Raw genomic sequence first — 13618 nt, 5'->3', positions numbered from 1 at the left:
CGGAGAGACACGTGCGATGCACATTTACTCAGTTTCCAGGGATGAACACATCGATTCACATTGTGTTACCATCAAGACTCAACATCTACAGTCTTGTTTTGTACATCCAAGTTCTGGGGTCTGCAGTCCTGCCGGCGGTATTAAACAATAATTTTGACAAACTGCTTTGAAACCTCTGCAAAAAATCTACCGAAACCTACAAGAGTCCACTTCGGAAGTGAATTTCTTTTGTAGAGAACAACTGTAGCATTTCTGCCTGAGAGTCAGGAAGCAGCTCTTGAAGGCATTTACAAACAGAGCTATTCACATGATAACAGAAATCATTACCGGGTCATTATGAGGCCAGAAATGTGTGAAAACGTCCAATTTGATTCTGATAAACAGGAGCACAGTGATCGTCCTGCAGCATTCACAGTGTGCTGACACCTCATTCATAATACGTGTTGTGAGGTCGCTGGATACGAGGAGCATTTCTGAAGGATCTAATCACCAACGTGTAGCTGACACCTTTTGTTTACATGGTTCAGAGCTCAAATATGTGGATTTCTAATATCTCGGCACTTCTGAAAACAGGTTTTTGTCAAGTGCATGTTTAGAGGTTAAAACCAAAAATAGATTGACATTCTCACTCCTCTCAGACTGAATGTAATCATATGAACACTTTGACATTTCTTTATATTTCAAAGCACAAACTACCTCAAGAGTGACTCACAGGCCTCGGACTCCAAATTATTCCACTTTATTTATTATGTTACATATTTTTTAGTTAATACATAACATTAGTATCACAGTTATATCCCATGTGAAAACATTGATTTTAGACATTTCACATTTAATGGAAAAAAAAAAGGAACGTGTTTTTATTTCTGTTTAAAAAGCTTAATTAAAATAATAGAAATCTTATGAAGGTTACAGTTTGACAATAATAAATGATAACAGATGTGGGAGCATTATTCTTACAGATGAAGTGAAAAACAGAATTAAAGGATAAACCTTTTATCTTTCACAGATCTGTGCGCAGCTTCTGAGAATAAAAGAACAAAAACAAAAACGTATTGTGACTCCCAGTCACAAAGCTGCTGTCGGAGAAATCGTAGCGCGAAGACAAGAATTGAACGGAGAAATCGATGATCGGCGTCTTCACATCTGAAACACTTTTTTCTTCTATTCTTCTCTTTCTATTCTTGTTTACCATAAAAGAGACGCTGCAATTATGTCACGCAGCAGCAGGGAGAGGACAAAACAGGAATCAGTGGAGGGATTCTGCAGGAGAAACACAGCACAGTTTGGTTCAGTCAGCATGAAAACTGCCCATCGTGGAAAAACTGCTGGTCCTCGTGCAGCCCGAGGTGACAACATGGAGGCCGTGGACCAGCTGTCTGTCCATCCTCCAGTAATTTCTCTCCTGCAATTCTGTCTCTTTTGTTGCCTCTCTGGTTATTTTCCCCCTCACCCTCTGTGTGAATGTGTGTGTGTGCCACATTTACACACATGTGCCGTCCACACAACTAAGACCAGGCGGCTGTCGCTGAGATGAGCATTCAGCCACAACGCTGCCATCTGATGGCCAACATGGGAAAGTACAACACTCTGTCTCATGTTCTGTCCCTGATTTCACAGTTAGATCGACCAGTTTGATGTTTTCTTTGTAGTTTCTACGATGTAAATTACACAGAGTTTGAGTAGACGTGAGAATACGTTTACATTTTTATTACATAGTCCTATTTATATTATTATATATTATTATAACACTCTTTTTGTTGCCTGGTTTTCTATTTGTAACATCGTCTAACGTTGATTGAAAGGAAAAATAAAATGTAGATTATGTTAAAGACACAGTGCAAGAAAACAAATCTTTAAAAAGGACTTTATAATGGGCCAAAAATTCGAGAGGCTGGGAGCTGTCCCACTTCTTCTTCTTCAGTCCTTCCTATGCAAAGGATTTGTTTTACTGCCAGAAACCATGGAGGCTTTTTCTTTTTTCTTGCAGCTGTATATCTGCTGCACCACTTCAGTATTTTTCAGCACATCACATTGTCTGAATTTGGAGCAGAACAATAGAAATGTGTCCGTATCCTCTGCCAGGTCTCTCCAAGCCATCACTTGAAGCTTTCCAACAAATCCTCCTGCGTGCCTCCTCGAGGACTTCCTGTCTCTCTGCTTTGATTAGTCCCAGTTTTACACAGCTGTGATACCAAACAGTCTCACTGTTGAACAGGTATTTCCAATCAGGAGCAGATGGCGCTCTGTCGGTCTGTTTGCAGATAAGGGCTCTGTGTTTTCTCCTGGTTTTCTGTGTTGTTGTCGATCAAATATCAGCCCCCAGTTTGCTGTGTGTCAATTATTTTGTGGTCATGTTACTAAACACAAATTTAGACTGACATATGCTTCACTTATCTCGAACAAGACAGGCTTCAAAACTAGATGCAGGGATATTTGAACCTACCTCAGGGCCTTTATCAGATCAGTCGGTAATGAGATAAAAACCAGTCAGCCACGATGCATCGTTGTGTTTCTACAGCAGCCGTAAAAGGACAAACCAAACACTGGCTTCAGAGAGCGCCCTTCGTGTTTTTGCTGCCACTGTAAAAGAGGCCGAGATGAGGGGTGTTCAGTTGGTCGCAATCTGCACCCTTATTGCTACTAAATCCTATGGGTGCTTTAACTTTGAGTATCAAAAATATCCTGAAGCACACGTCACTCTTTAACAAATCAACACCAGATGTTTCTCCATCAACATGATTTAGCTCCTCGGGAACCGACTGAACTGAAGCTGATGCAGAAATGTCGGCTCCATACGCTGCAGGTCCGGTATTTTGACCACTGGTGGCTGTTTCTGCATTCTGAGTCTTGTAGAGAGGTGTGATTAAGAGCAGGACTGTCTTCTTCCTACAGCTTCTGTAATATTTCAATGTAGAGGCTGAAAAATGGCCACAGATAACTTTGATGCAGCTGTACAGACTGCACGTTATCAGAAATGATCACTTCTCTGAGGGCCGCCACCGCATTACCTCCTGAATAACGACTGCCGGCAATCATCACATCCTTTCTCTCAGTTCTGTCGGAGAGTGACAGGTGCTGAGGGAAAGTTTGCACTGGAAATTGCTTTTCCGGATCGTAAATTAAAATCCGTAGAGAAAAAATAGCCTCTGTGAACAGAGCTGCCTCTACTGGCGCAGGAACAGGAGGCACCACGAGCAGCAGGCTGACCAGTCGGCCTCGTTGCGGTGAACATGTCGTATCTCTGCAGCTCTGACTCGTAGCTACATGTTTGAGGAGGAGCTCCGCTGAGCCACAGAGCCTCTGCGACACCCTGACACAGAAGCCTAAATCCGGCTTAACACGTTTTTCGAATGAAAGTCCGACCAGAGCAGCGTTTAATTATTTCTTTTTTCTGTTCGGCACAGTGGTGTATGTTGACGTGTCAGTGATCAGTGTGTGTGTGTGTGTGTGTGTGTGTGTGTGTGTGTGTGTGTGTGTGTGTGTGTGTGTGGTGAGTTGTATAGGGGAGCATCGTGGTTGTGTTTAGTGTCAGAGTTTCACTGCTGGAGGATTTTGGAGGTCAGCTGCGGTGGTTAGTCTGTCGACAGGGGAGGAAGCACTGACACACTCCTAATGAGGGTTCACAGTGTGTGTGTGTCAGTGAGGATGTGTGCATTTATGTGTGTGTTGTGCACAAATTTGACCGCGAGCAGAAGTGCATGTCGTGTGTGTGTGTTTGAGTGGATGTCCTTGTTTATCTCTGAACCGCAGCACAGCCTGTTGTTGGGGTTTTCTCAGCCTATTTACTGTACAACGAGGACACGTTATCATTAGCTTTTCCAGCTACAGAGTGCACACACACACACACACACACACACACACACACAATAATACAGAAATACAAAGAGACTAAAGCCCCATTCAAACAGGATTGGTATTACAGGGTAGCGGGGGTAATGCCACATTAGCTTCGCACCTCCTGCTTTTCTAGTTATTTGTGTTTTGTAGGACTGTCAGACGTTTGTGAAGGATGGAGGACACAATAAAACTAAATGTCATCCTCAGTCCGTTGAGCTGGTCTGACGTCTCCTGTATCTGTTTTGTCTTTGGCTTTAAAACCTCTTTGTGTGCCTTCCCTCAAATAAAGCTTGGAGAAAGTGCCCCTCTTTAATTCCTGGATGCCAGTGGAGTCACGATTATTAATCTGAATCTGATTTATCTGAAGCTGCGTTTGTGGTATTTTAAGCCAAGACATGACATTTTCCTAATCTTATTTAAGTGTGTTTTTGTGCGTAAACCTAACCAGAGCATGAGCAAAGCCTTACGACAAGAGAAAAAATGATAAATGTACCTTAACAAGCAAAAAGTTTCCAACATTAAGAACATAAAGTTTAAATTATCTGTGGTTTTGCAGAAATGTACATCGCCAGCATTTGTTCTGGTGGTTGGGTTGAACTTGTGTCCCATTTTAAAGCCAGTATATGACTGTAAATGTATTTGTGGTAATAAATTATCTGTGTGTGTGTGTGTGTGTGTGTGTGTGTGTGTGTGTGTGCAGGTCTCAGTCTGGTGGTCGGTCTGGTCCTGTACATCTCCAGCATCAATGACGAGGTGATGAACCGACCCAGAGAGCCGGAGCAGTTCTTCCACTACCGCTACGGCTGGTCCTTCGCCTTCGCCGCCTCCTCCTTCCTGCTCAAAGAGGTAATCGAAGAAAAACGATACACACCAACGCGCACACACTCCGATGTAGTCGTGCTTGAAACATTTGAGTGTACTGCACACAGACAAGAGGCAGAAGCCAGCATGCAAACAAACACACACACACACTGATGTACTCAAGTAAACACACAAACACACAGAGTTCATAGTGACACTAATATGTACTGATGCATAACATTTGCAGGATGTGTGTAACAGGCAATAGAGCTCATGTGCACACACACACACACACACACACACACACACACACACAGATTGTTTGAAATCGGTCTTGGATGTCGACCAAACCGCCGTTTAGCTAAACACACTCCAGCATGTGTATAAACACAGACGCACAAATCGCTTGTAGCTTACCGAAATGCAGACTTATTCAGCTAAACACACACACACACACACACACACACACACACACACACACACATTTAAAAAGTGCCTGCGTAGGAGCCCGTCATCCTGCCTGCATCAATATTCATAAATGTTAATAGCTGGAATACTTGAGGGCAGCAGCTCTGTCGCAGCACAGCTTCATATGCATCAGAAATATTCCTCGCTGGGAGGGGCTCTGCTGCTCCTTCCACTCCATCCTTCACTCCTCTCCTTCTCCTTCCTCTTCTTCTCTCTCTGCATCTGTCCTTCACTTTCATCTTCACTTCTTTAATCCGCTGTCGTCCCTTCCCCTCTCTCTTTCCTTCTCGTCTGATCTCCTCCTCTCTTCTCCCGGCTTCTGTCCTCATATCTTATCTCCTCTTTGTTTCTTCTTCTCCCACTTCTTCTTGTAGCATTTCTCTTCCCTTCTTCCTCCTCCTTTTCTCTCATCTGTCCCTCTCTAATCCTTTTATTATATCTTCCTCTCTTATCTCCTCTGTCCTATTCTCATCCTTTTGTTTCCTTTTCTTCCCACCTGTCCTCTCGTGTCCTTTTTTTTGTATCTCCTCCTCTCTCTTCCTCCTTCCTTTTCTGTTTTTCTCCCCCAGCTCTTGTTTCTAATCTGCACCAGCACTGCAAAACATGGGGTTTTACACACACACACACACACACACACACACACACACACACTCACACACACACACTCACACTCACATTCATCAGCATCCTAAAGTTTAAAGGCGGTTGTCGCGCTGATGTTGTGGATGAATAGTGAATGAGCTGCGAGCGCTCCGGCGGATGCCCGAAGTGAAAACATGAATACATTTCTGATAATGGCTCATTCCACCGAGGAGTGCCAAGCTCTTTTTTGTCAACTCGCTGCAAAAATTACTACAGATTGATTTAATTTTGTCTCCTCCTAATGGCTCCGCGTTGCAGTTTAGGAGGACGGTGCTGATTCTGATGTTTCTGTAAAAGCTTTTTGCGTCGGAGAATTTGCTGAAAAGCCTCGTTTTGATTCCCTCTGGTGACACAAATTGAATGTTCATGGACGGTCTCGTCTCTCTACGTCTCAATTTCCGTCTCCCAACAGACACTCTGAGCCCTGTGTGATGTGTTTATTCATCTGTCGGATCCACTTTATTTGCACGACTGTCCGTCAGAAACTATATGTAACCAGATCTGTTTAAAAATGTCTAAACACAAATAAAACTGTAGCCAGAAGATAAAACGAGTCGAATTATTTATTTGATTTGACAGCATGTGTATTTCTTACAAAGAAGATAACTTCTCGGCCCCCATGTTGGGGAATTTGTCTTGAGTATCCGCCCATGCTGCATCTCAATGTGCTATCAATATACATAAAACAAAAAAAGAGCACGACATAGCAATAAATGTTTTGTAAAAGATGAAGCGCCTGCCAGCAGTAATAAAATACGAGAGGCGTACAGCCAAACACATTAAAAGCAACACGAAATTAGCAATAAAAACTAGAAAGCGCCCAGACCGTCCCTGGGGCTTCATAATCCATTAAGCTTTCTTAATTAACGGAAAAATGTTTGAGAAATATTTAACTTTTTATTCATGAAAAATTATAATCTGCATCTGGATCCGGTTCTGCTCGACCATACACAGATAAAATGCAATGACTGCATAAATTTGGCTGATTTCTTTCAGTCAAGTCAGCACCTTATTTTATTAGAAAGTGTTACTCCAGCAAATGAGTGTTGCATTTCTATGAAGTTGGGCAATCTGTGAGTGAAGAGTTAGAAAACGATCGGTCAAAGATGATGCAACAAGGGCCAAATCGTCCTTAAAGGTGCCCTGTGGATCGTTCCTGACAACAGAGTTTCTTACCGAGTTTCCTTCAGCAACAAAAAACATTTTTTTCAGTTGTTTACATGCCCGTTCACTGGCTAACAGTCTTCTTCACAGACTTTGTAAGCACATTGCTACGTTTCTTGGCGCACAACGACAGCTGCTGATAACTACAGTAGCATGGAAAAAAAGCCTGTTGTCAGCTCTAGTTTGCAGGGTAAGGGGATAATGAGGTGTGTTGCACTTACTCTTAATCTGTTACCAGGAAGTTTATGTTTAGCTCACCTGGCGCCTGTGGCCAGAAGAAGCCATTTGAATGTATTCTTAATGGTATTTTAGAGTTCGCAATTTCCTGGAAAATTGTTTTTTAAATGTAAATGACTCATCCTGCACTCAAGGGCGTAAACTCATTTAATTTCCAGTAAACGCTTTCTAAATTTGTGAGATGTCGCTACGCATTTATAAAAAGGACTGTGCCAAGTCGGAGTGTATCTGGGGCAGAAACCTCACAGATTACTGATCTTCGGATGTCTTCAGTCTGCCCGACCCTTGAAAGATAGCTCTACTTGTTGCTAAAGTACCTACTGCTAACTACTGCTAACCAGCAGCCGCCTAGTGAACGCCTTCAGGTCTCAGTCTCAAGGTTGCCAGGAGCCAAACGGCACAAGACGACCACGTTGTCATCTAACTGGCCTCCTGTCTTCTCAGAGGCTGTGTTGTTCGGTCCTGGTCCGGCCCCGTTCACTGGAGCCGGCAGACCGGCTAGAGTCAGCGCACCGCTAGCTCCACGCTGGGGGGTTTAACACATAATCAGTGCTATTGGCTACTGTAACCGCCAATTAACCAGGAAGCACTCCACCAGCACTTTCATGGGAAGTTTGAGAGAAATATTTACAAAAAGCAAAACAAATTGGACTAAAAATGGAAATGCTCAGGCTAAGGAACCAAACTTGACATGTATAGCTGATTATGTAAGATTGCAGTAACCATTTATCTTCATCATGTTGTGCTGTGTCTCTGTCTCAGGGTGCAGGAGTGATGTCCGTCTACCTCTTCATGAAGCGCTACGCTGAGGAGGAGCTGTACCGGCCTCACCCCGCCCTCTACCGCCCCCGCATGTCCGACTGCAGCGACTACAGCGGCCAGTTCCTCCATCCAGACTCCTGGCCTCCACCGCAGCGGGGCCGCAGCGCCTCTGAAGTCTCCTCCGACATCTCCATCCAGCTCAACCAGACGCCGCCGCAGGCTCCACCCAAGGGGGGCAGCAGCTCCCAGCCGACGCCCTCTTCCTCTGGGCCTTCATCGGCGGCCAGCTACCAGCTCCAGCCAGCCTCCTCCTCCTCCACCTCCTCCTCTTACCCACACCCCCTCCACATGGCCGCCACCTCCACCCTACCCAGGGCCTCCCATGCCCATGCCCACCCTCACCCTCATCCGAGCGGGCCCCCGCCCCAGTCCCTGCCCATGGCGGGGCCGCCCTCAGCCGTGCCTCCTCCCCGCTATCACACGCACATGCGAATGAGCGCCTCGCCATGCTAGGCTACATACGCAAGTGGAGGGGAGGGAAAACACAACCGGGGGGGGGGGAGATTAGATTGGCTCCGTTACAGCTCTTACACACCACAAGACAACACACACACAAACACACAAACACAAATCCTGCATCCTCGACGTGTGTGGGAGGAGGGATGCAGCAGAGTGGATGAAGGAGAGAGGTTTATGGAGATCAAAAAGAGGAGAGAGGAGAAAGGAAAAGAGGGGAGGAGAGGAGAGGCGGGTGGGCGGAGGGATGACTCACTGCCGATGTCGAGGCCGAGACGAAGACAGACACTTAACAAAACTTCTGACATGCTGGGAGGGAACATGGGAGGGGAGGAGTGAAGGGATACGATGATTAGTAGCAACAAGACGTTTGTGGGGTTTCTGACGGGTACATTCATCATCAGGGCCGTGATACACAGGCGACAGTGTGAAGCAGCGCGGGAAACAGGAAGATGAATCATTTCCAAACACGCCGTCCATTCACAAAAAAGAACAAACAAGTTAAACTGTATATCTGGATATTAATGTATAATCCTGTCATCAAACAAGGACTAAGAGTTCCTACTTTTCTTGGGAAATAATTTTAAGAAGTTGTTTTTTTGTGATTCCTGGACATGGTTGGGAAGGTTCACTACATTTTCATTATTTTTGTATTTCTTTCTCAGTAAGTGAGAGCGCAAAACCACGAGAAAATTAACTTTTATGGGAGACGCTGCAGGTGAAAGCATAATTTTTTTTTTTTCATGTGCTGGTAAAGTTTTTAGTCGATTTGTCGTTCAAATTTCTGTCCCGGACATTTTTACAAATTAGCACATATTCAGTGGTTCAAAGTTAACCCCGTGTGACTATTACTTCCCAACCCTGTTCATGGAAAACCGTGTTCGAAAAGAAACGGTAAAAATACCAATATGATATAAATATTCTGAATAATCAGTATTGCTTACAACTTTTGCCCATGTACCATGACCTACAAACACAAGTACTATATACACAACCAGAGGTGAATTGTACATGCATAGAGATTTATACTTCAGCTGTATAGAAACTCTCCTTCCCGCCTCTCTCTCTTCCTGAAAAGAATATTACAAAAACTTTATCCTGTACGACTATCATGGGGTGTAAATACTACAGTATGTTTTAGGTGTTTTAGCTATTGGATTTTCTAAGCTGTTTGTATTTTGAGAGGGAAGCTTCGGGGATGAATGTTTAAACATTTCGTGCAATGAAACGGGAAAAACGTGACGGAGAGACTTTTTTCTTCCAGTGCAGTTCGAAAACGCCTCTGGTGGGAAGCTTCAGGAGGTTTCTGTAACATTTAGCACTGACCGAGCAGGGACTGTCTGTTTCCGCCCCATGCACAATCAAAATGGATGCCTTTGGAGTTGTGATGTTGTTGCCACGTGTACATAAAGATATATGAAGATACGAGGAGCGCGGACGTTTGAAAAGCCAGGTTCAGATTTGATTCCATTTGAATCCGTTCAGGTCAGAAAATATAATAAAATTCTACATTAACCTGACTTACATGTTACTCTACAGCTCAGAAGACAAAATATATGAGAGTGAAAGTAGAGTGTTGGTGAAAAGTTTCAGGTTTTGAGCACTGCAGCGTAAACTAAAGTTAATTTCTGTTTATCTGAGTGACGATGTGCTTCCTGAATTGACAGATTCGTAATGGAATCCAATTCTTCCTGGTTTTTTTACACAAGTTAAAAGAAGGTTTATATAAAGACTATATAGGAAGTAGAGATACAGCACTTTGATGAACACGAGCTTACATGGGAGGCAAACTGAAAACCTGAGTGCGCCGTGACAGATGGCTTTGCATTCCAATTTACGTCCTGTTATTAATTATTAATGCAATTAGCTTAGCTTACCATTAATTAGAGTAAGATTATGCATCTTTTTCCAGAAAATTTCACACAGTCGTTAAGTCTTTTTTGGCCTTCATTAGCAAGTTAAGTTTTGGTTCCATGGAGTGTAATGATTCTGATTCTCACAGCCCAGACGCTAGAATAAAAAATGTTGGCATTTTACATTTCCGTAAACCACGGCTCAATCAAAACTTAAATTCAACATTTCACATTTACATTTTATGTGAGCTGACATTCTGATCAGGAGGAGGGGATGGAGGTGCCGTGGCAGCTAGCGAGAGCACACAGTTCGAGACCATGATGTTAGCGACCATCTGGACATTTTACAGCCATCTCTGTGGCAACAAAACTGAGTATTCTTAGCGAGATGTCAGGCCATTTTCCAGCTGTGTGTGTGTCCCAACAAAAAACTGGATCTTGTAGCATGATGCCGGGACATTTTGCCCGCCGTCTTTGTGACAACAGAGGTACGGGTATTTTTAGAGAGACATGAGGCCATTTTCCAGTTGCGTGTGCGGCTACAAAACCGTTTGCACGTTTTCCAGCTGTCTTCCTGGACACATGATCATCTCCAAACCTTTGGTAGTTTGTCATTGTAACAAAATAAAATTTTAACGAAAAATATGTCAATTTTCAACACAAACGACAGAAATGTAAAATGCCAAAATGTATCCTGGCACCTCCTGTCCTTGTTAACGCAAAAGTTGAGGTCATACTTGACACTGACAATGACATTGGAAAATACTTTTGTATACGTTAACATATATCTCCACAGAGAGACAACACAAGGTTTTCACTTCGACTCCCATGAAGTTCACAGTTGCACAGTGACTTAACGTGACAAACTTAAAGATTGCTTGTTTTTGTAGCATAATAAAATGGTGCCCCGCGTAGGGCATTGTTTGTAGCCATTTTTAGACATAGAGGGAAACAGTGTTTAAGCTTACAACCTGTGGTACTGTTAAAGAAAACACAGTGTAGCAACTTAACTGCGGTGTTAGCATCTTTTATGAATATTTGCTATGTGGAAATTAACTAGGGAATCATTTAGCAGCTGAGTATGAGAGCTTTCGCTGATGTTTTTTGAGATGTTTATTTTAATTGCCAAAGCTGAGCATTCATGCTGTGTAGTGAGCACACACACAGACACACACAGACACACACACACACGCAGAGATATATTTATGTAGCCGACTTCTGATACAAATGAATCAGAGCCGTCACAGCAGAGAAGCAGCGCTCTGACGCAGTGAACCATTTCTGAAGTGTTTGCTTCCAGACATTTCTTCAAACTGTGAATCAAAGGTGTAAATATTCATACTGAACACGCTGTACGCAGTCCGCCAAGACGTGTTTACACTATAAAGGTAGAGAAGTTTACATGGTCATATATGTTATGAGTCTAATGACACTTGACTGACTCAATACCTGTCAAAAAAAAGACCATATAATTCATGTGTGTTTAAATAGAGTTTGTTTTCATCATTCCGGCAAACAAGCTATTTGCAGGAGTGTGTTTTTTTTATCTGCCAGCAGTGTTTTGTTAAGTTTGAAGCCAATAAAGCTTGCCTGGTTCCAGCCTTTCCTGTGCTTAATTTCTGTTTATCATATTATTTCATTTAACACACACTCATGGGAATTCAAGCAGTGGTTTTGAATGCACGGGAAATTCAAAATCACTTACGTCTTAAAGTTGTGATGGCAGTTTATAGATGAGAGGAGGCATGCCACTTGTTTTCACCCAAAAAGGCAGCATGGTCAGTGAAAGTGCTGTCTTCAAATTGAAAAAAAGCTAGAAATACTGTGCCTAAAAGCTCCTGTGTTGCATTATGGGTGACACTTCACAGTTTCCTTTCCTTTTCAAAACAACAAAGGACCGTATTAGAAGAGATCTGTGGCTTCAGGCTGCCCGCACAGAGGATGAAAATGGGTAACACTACGACACTACTTGTGTCAATACTTGTCTGTGGCTTCATAAAAAGTTTGTTAATGATGTTGAGTAAATTACGTGTGAGCCGATTGTGCTTGTACACCGTAAATAATCTGATAAAAGTCTTATGATGGTGTAACTACAGAATTTGATGTGAAAAAAACATTTCCTACTTTAAAATACATGATTTTAGAATGGAGTTTGGTCTGTCCACTCAAAAGACTATTTTTTATAATAATTCACATAAACTCAGCTGTAATGCTGCTAATAATGGACCTTGTTAAGTTAACAAAGGAAGTGGGACTAAAACCCACCTGATCGTCTTGACTCGTAGTAAAAGCTCAAGAAATCTGCATAAACGGCAAAAAAAAAAAAGACAGTGGCCCTGCTTTGCCACAGTGATTTAATTAGTTTATAGTAAGATTACCAAAACAGCCAAATAAAGTGTCTTAATGGTAGGCTTTGGGCTCCTAATGGCGAAAAAGCACAATATGCAATATGCAACTATTCACCCAAAAAGGGGCGGGGACATGACACAAGAGCAAAAAAAAAGTGTTTTTAATGTCATGCCTAATAGTCTAAGTGCACATGAGCTCTATTAAACAAAGAATTAATCACATGTTCAGATAGTAAAATGATGGTGTCACTGCTTGTATGCATTGTGGGGCACATGAGGTATTTTTGACCTTTTCAATTAATCCCCCCTACAATTAATTACGATTAAATTGTTTCATTTTGTATTAACTACATGGCTTAAGCACTTAGAGAAATACATCAGGGCCACAGTGCTGCTCTTCATTAGAGGCGCTCAAACTCTGTTCCAGATTTATTTTTACCCGCTAATTACTCAAACGGCTCCTCTGGTGCACATGAGAACAGAAACAGAAACTGATATTAGTTGATTCATTTCAAGTAGTTCACATTGTATTATTATTATTATTCGTATGACTAACCCGGCTGACGACGTTGGAAAGTGTGTGAGATGAAGGGGGCACGACTAGGAATAGGTTAGAAAATGAGTCACGGATTGATTAGATCAACAAACATATTTGCATATGTTGATACTTATGTAACAATGGCAGGACAGAAAAATTAGATGCATTATGGTGCATTTATTACAGCGTGAGTCAGCGTTTGCATAACACATTTGAGCTTGTGTATGTATGTGGAATATTAAGCGGTTCTGAAGCATTGTGTTTTTTTATTAGACAACATACCATAGAACTGCATTTACATATCGCTCGGAAGAAAAACAAATCACACGTAAATCTCTGTCTCTCTCTAAACAACCTAATGCTTGAGGGGGTTGATGTTGTATGATGTCAAGGTAGTAAATGCATTTGTGAGAAAACGTAGAATAAAACGCGTTTACAATGAAATCCAT

At 42.6% G+C, this 13618-nt stretch overlaps 1 protein-coding gene across 1 annotated transcript in view; it reads left to right on the top strand.

Annotated features, from left to right (window-relative positions):
- cacng7a (calcium channel, voltage-dependent, gamma subunit 7a) overlaps window positions 1-11885 on the top strand; it is a 35966-nt gene extending 24081 nt beyond the window's left edge. Inside the window, exons 5-6 of the mRNA XM_084379674.1 lie at window positions 4541-4686; window positions 7915-11885. Of these exons, the coding sequence (XP_084235800.1) occupies window positions 4541-4686; window positions 7915-8427 (659 nt within the window). The 3' untranslated portion in view covers window positions 8428-11885. The remainder of the gene's footprint in view (window positions 1-4540; window positions 4687-7914) is intronic.
- The last annotated feature ends 1733 nt before the right edge of the window (window positions 11886-13618 follow it).

Source organism: Pagrus pagrus, assembly GCF_965226575.1.
Source record: "Pagrus pagrus genome assembly, chromosome: 17".
Classification (NCBI taxonomy): Eukaryota; Metazoa; Chordata; class Actinopteri; order Spariformes; family Sparidae; genus Pagrus; species Pagrus pagrus.
Note: the sequence above shows the minus strand (reverse complement) of the source record. Positions and strands in the feature narration are given on the sequence as shown.